The following is a 5225-nucleotide window of genomic DNA, read 5'->3' on the forward strand; positions in this document are numbered from 1 at the left end:
GAATAAGTCTCCTTTGACTAAGCAAATACATATATGTTAAAACAACGCTAATAAACAGTTCTGCAGATAGGTACATTTCATTTGTTACACCCGAACGTTTCCTAACAGTTGTTTCCTATTGTCTTAATCATATCAATTTATCTCTTGTTGCATTTTCACTTATTTGCATGTATTAGTCTGACCTGTTCATGTTGCTTATTAAATCTTGCTTACTTTAGCTGCTGACCTACGTGACAGACAAATGCAGTATAAATTAAATATACTTGTATTATAATACAATATTGTTTCTGCAGCGACTGTAACCATTAACTTCTGCGTAAACGATGTAAACGAAGAAACAAATTTTCGTGTATCTGTTTCTTTGTCTGAAAACGCGTTCCTGCTATCATTTACACGATTAATGAAGAAACTACACTGCAAATGTAGCACTATCACAAACCAAATTAAACTATAGCATTGAAAATTGAATACTAACTGCATAGTAGATATACATGTACAAAGAATTGAAAAGTAGAAGAATTTCTTTTTTATATCTGCAATATACAGATATAGTGATAGGATTAAGGAGAATGATTATCAATGATTATTTTAGGTAAAAACAACCATAATCAACGCCAAAACATGATGGGAAATAGTTCATCATAAATTTTCACCTGAAAGTATATAAATTACAGGAATAATATAGAACAAAGACAAAATTATATATGCAAGTCATTGGCAAGGGAGACCGAATTGAGGATATTGCTGAAGAAGGTTGTGCTTCTTCTGTTTCATGATACAAGATGGCTTGCTCCTCTACTACAGTAAAGTTTATGAAAAGTGTTTCACTTATTCTGGACATAGGTACCTTAGCCCTTTCTTGCCGATTGAAAGTCGAAGTTCAAAAATCAGGCTCAAATAATTTCCATCAGTATTTGAATACTCACAAACACAAGTTGTTTCACCTTCACGAAAAGAGGAATTGTTGTCGATGTGTAGGAGGGCAAACACAAAGAACTTATTTAACAAAGAACCAATGGAGTATGCTTTTTAACGCAAATTTAAAACCTTGCGTTAAGAATAAACCTTGCTTGTGTCAGCATGAACCGCAACCAAATGTATCTGAAGATGATTTAGACCTTACATTACTATGTTGCATTCTGCAAAACATATGCTCACTAAGCCCAGCGGAGTATCAAGATATTACAAATTTAAGGGACAGGAGAAATATCATTGCACATTCCAAAAATGCTCACATGAACGATGCCACTTATGTAAAGGAAATAACGGCAATTAAAGACGCTATCGAATCCATTGCAAATCGCTGTGGAAAAAGTGAACATGACAAAGTTAAAAGAGAAATAGAAAATGTTATGAAAAGCCAGCTAAACGACAACATGGGTCGATTTGTTTTGTCCTCACTTCATAATGTGGAGGAAACGACAGAAGAGATTCGGAAAGATTTACTCCGCTTCAGGAATCATTTGGGGATTCACAATAATAAAGATATGGATCCTAACAAAGTAATTATAGTTCTTAACAACCTTCACATTTAATTTATTTTAACGTAAATTTTTGGTTTTAAATTTGTAATACTTGTAGCCATGTTTCAATTGTCTGAAGCACATTTAAAACCAATGTAGAAAATCAGCTAAATTAATTTTCTCGATAAATGTTAGTTCAGCTGCAAAAATGTACGTACATTAATTTTGCACATTTCCGAGTTTAACAAAGATGTAAATATACATTTGAGCACTTGAATTAATTTCAAATGCTTTATTTTAACTAAATTTATTATTTTACTCTTTTTTTATCATCCTAGGAAAGCCAGTCAGTGGACAAAAACCAAAAGGGACCGTTTGAAGCCGAATCCTGGGAGGTGGTTTTATTTTATGTCGCCGGTATATTTTCTATAGGATGTCTTATTGGAACAATTCTGTATTGTTACCTGTATATCATGCCAAAAAGATGATTAAATTATTCAAACATTTATACCTTGCGATCAGGTATTTTAAAGATGTATGAGTACATGTAAATTTACCATTGCTCTTTCAAGCAAAGCAGAATCAAACGTCAAGTACGGAATCAGCGTCTATATATAACAAATACAAACCAGCTTTACTGCAATATACACATGAGTTGTAGTATAATCAAAGTACTGTGAGTACTGAAAGACGGTGGCATGAATGATTTTGTTTGTTTAACACCCCTTTCGAGAATAAAATTTTTAGCAGCGAAGGATATTTTTCTGGCTAGCAATTACTGCGACACGAGATCTCAATCTGAATTAAGGGCCGATATCCATGTCACGCAGTGGGAGTCGAATCCGCGACGCCGGTAAGGATGGACTTCTTCAGGTCCGTGAGTCCAAAGCAAACCCGCTACGTCAAATGGCGACTGGCAGTATATAAGAAAAAATGTTTTAAGATTTTGTAAAATGATATGGAAATTATAAAAGTTTATTTAAGTTTTTCACACTATATCTACCTGTATTTTAATATATAAATTTATATTTTTTGTACTTAAAAGTATAAAGTGTTATGAATTGTCACTGTTTTCTAAAATTGTTACTATCCTATTATAATTTTCATTAAAAAAACATAGCAAACTTCAAATAGGTATATGCATAAATAAGCAATTGCAAATTATCAGATTTCATTTAATGTGTTTTGTCGCCTTACGACACACGGATGATAATGATGTCAAAATGTCTAAAGCAGCGTCAAGTTTCCTCTTTGCTAAAAACAAGTTGGATAATTCCAATTTAAATTAAGGAATTTCATTGATGCACATAGTTGAGTTTCCCTTAATTCTTCAAATAACAGCCAGAAACCAATCTCGCGCACAAATAGGACCTTGTGAAGAATTATTAGTACTAAAGTTATGGACAATATTTTTACTATCATTCAGCTAAAGAATCTTAATATATATATTGGCTGTCAACATTGACAGCGCCTTCGGCTATTCCTGTAGCTGTTTGTTCTACCCTTCGATTTGATTAAAACGATTTCGCTTAGAAAACTCCCATTTCTCTAGTACACTAAAGAGGAAAAAACTGAACTGCTTTCCAGTGCGTAGTATCGTCATCGAACGCCGCCGTTTTCCGTGTGTTGGTTTACCACTTTCCCATTTCGGATGTTTGATAAATTGATAAAATAATTAAGCAAATGTCCTTAAATTTTCCATAAGACGACACAATAGATAGTGAACAAAAAATAGGATAATGTTTTCCAAATTACTATTTAATACATTTATTTCGAAACAATACTCATGTATTATTTTTAAAATCTTTTTTTTTTCGTTCGTAAGTACGAGGGTTGTCCCGTAAAATCGTGGACAAAGCGTTTTTCTCGAAAAGTAATGGGCGCACTAAGCTGAAATTTTCAGTAAATGTTTATTCATCATATTTAAGCGTATCATAATGTTTTTGATAATATATATACAAAAATAAAGATTTTATTCTGCTTGAAGATGCACAGGGTACGGTCCTACGGCGCACGGTAAAAATAACGAGGTTGTATTAGAGAATATACAAGTATTAATTCATAATAAAAGTTTTCAATACATAAGATTAGGATGAAAATTATCCTAATTCGATTCTTTAATCAATTCTATTGTCTTTTTGAAAATTTCAAGGCATTTGGTTAAATTTTGGCTGTTTCCCGAGCATTCGAAGTAGAAAAGTTGTATACATAACACACGAAAAATGGCGACGTTTCATGACGTTACGGCGCACCGGAGATCAGTTCAGTTAGATTAGGATGTTTTAATGACACTTTAAAAGACTTTAAATGAATACAGAAGAACGAAAATATGAAAAATATCACCAGACTTTTAGTATACAAATAAAATGGACATTTTCTTAGCGAAGTCTTCTTGATTGAGTCCCCATATAGTACAAAACATGCGGACAGACTGCCATTGTAATAGTAAAAGACGCTGTCACTGTCGACCGTCGATATGAGATTCTCATTTACTTGACTGATGGTGAGAATACTGTCCGTAACTTGCTCATAATCTTCAGAAGATCGCATGAGGGTGCCACATTGGTTCCTTAACTGGTAATAAACACTCACGTATGTAAATCAATCAAATTTCTAAATTTAAGTGGGGCATATCCAACTTTATTTTAGCCAACATGATGCGTGACGCTGGTTTAGACACGTCGACGTTATCATCCGTGCGCCGTAGGGCGCTACAGTACATAACATAAAATATCACAATTTGTTTATTTATGCACATGTCTATTTGAAATTTGCTATGTATATTTATAATATATGTACTAAAAAGTAGTGAAACTTTCAGAACGCAGTGATGATTATTTTTCAAACTAGACAACTTGTCCACGATTTAACGGGACAACCCTCGTACATTGAAGCATGTTAATGAAGTATTAATTTTTTGTCTATATTTTATCAAAAGAATTCAGATACACTAAAATATGATAAATAAATACTTGCGAAAAATTTCATCTTGCAGCGCCTACTATTTTTCGAGTAAAACGCTTTGTACACGACAACCCTCGTATACTGCTCGAAAAAAAAAAGATGGAAAAAAAAGAATAACAAAATATTTTTCTGTCTCTATTTTTCGTCGTCTCAAGTCACGATCGGAGTCTGTATATATGCGCATGGAGCTTTCTCCAGAATGGGAGAGGATCGTACATTTTGGCTATGGTTTGCGACGATGGTATTTCTCATACGTAATATTCTAATAATTATGCAGTAACCCTGCAAATCATTGCGCAATACATATTTACTGCTTTGTGAACACACCAGAAGACTGACCTAAATTTAGCCCACTAAAATCGCATAAAATCCTAATAATAGTATTATTTCAGGGTGTTGCTAAAACGCGGAACGGAAAACGGAACAGAACGGAAAACGGAAAATATTATTTGAGATTAAATCATTTAAAATATATAAATTTCTCAGAAACGATATATTTTTTTACATATTTCATCCCTCCATGATCAATACAAGTTTAATTTGTCATTTTAAGTCTCTTACGAAAAGCGCTAACAAAGTAATGACATAGCTTCAATTTCTTTCAGTATTATTTTCTTACACTTACTGACTACGATTAATTTAACAGACAGAAAGTGTTGGAGGTTTCCATGATCATTTCAATAGTATAAAGGTTATGTCTGGAAAACGTTTGGGGGATATTTGTTATCTTTATAAATCATGATAATTGGTAAAACAAAAAAATAAAATGTAAAAAAAAATCTTCTATAATAAGATTAC

The 5225-nt window shown here is 32.8% G+C and overlaps 1 protein-coding gene across 1 annotated transcript; it reads left to right on the forward strand.

Annotated features, from left to right (window-relative positions):
• The first annotated feature begins 1235 nt into the window (after positions 1–1235).
• On the forward strand, positions 1236–2080 carry LOC134249987 (uncharacterized). The gene is made up of 2 exons (XM_062732329.1): positions 1236–1502; positions 1802–2080. The coding sequence occupies exons 1-2, from the start codon at positions 1236–1238 to the stop codon at positions 1949–1951; spliced, it is 417 nt and encodes a 138-aa protein (XP_062588313.1). The 3' UTR covers positions 1952–2080.
• Positions 2081–5225: the final 3145 nt, after the last annotated feature.

Source organism: Saccostrea cucullata, unplaced genomic scaffold (assembly GCF_032062105.1).
Source record: "Saccostrea cucullata isolate Sc308-1 unplaced genomic scaffold, CSIRO_AGI_Scuc_v1 ctg1022, whole genome shotgun sequence".
Classification (NCBI taxonomy): domain Eukaryota; kingdom Metazoa; phylum Mollusca; class Bivalvia; order Ostreida; family Ostreidae; genus Saccostrea; species Saccostrea cuccullata.

Excerpts from the sequence above, each read along its gene's own strand:
- LOC134249987 (XM_062732329.1), top strand. The coding sequence starts at position 1,236 with ATGAACGATGCCACTTATGTAAAGGAAATAACGGCAATTAAAGACGCT. Across the intron at positions 1,503-1,801 it reads AAGATATGGATCCTAACAAA|GAAAGCCAGTCAGTGGACAA; the intron begins GTAATTATAGTT and ends TTATCATCCTAG.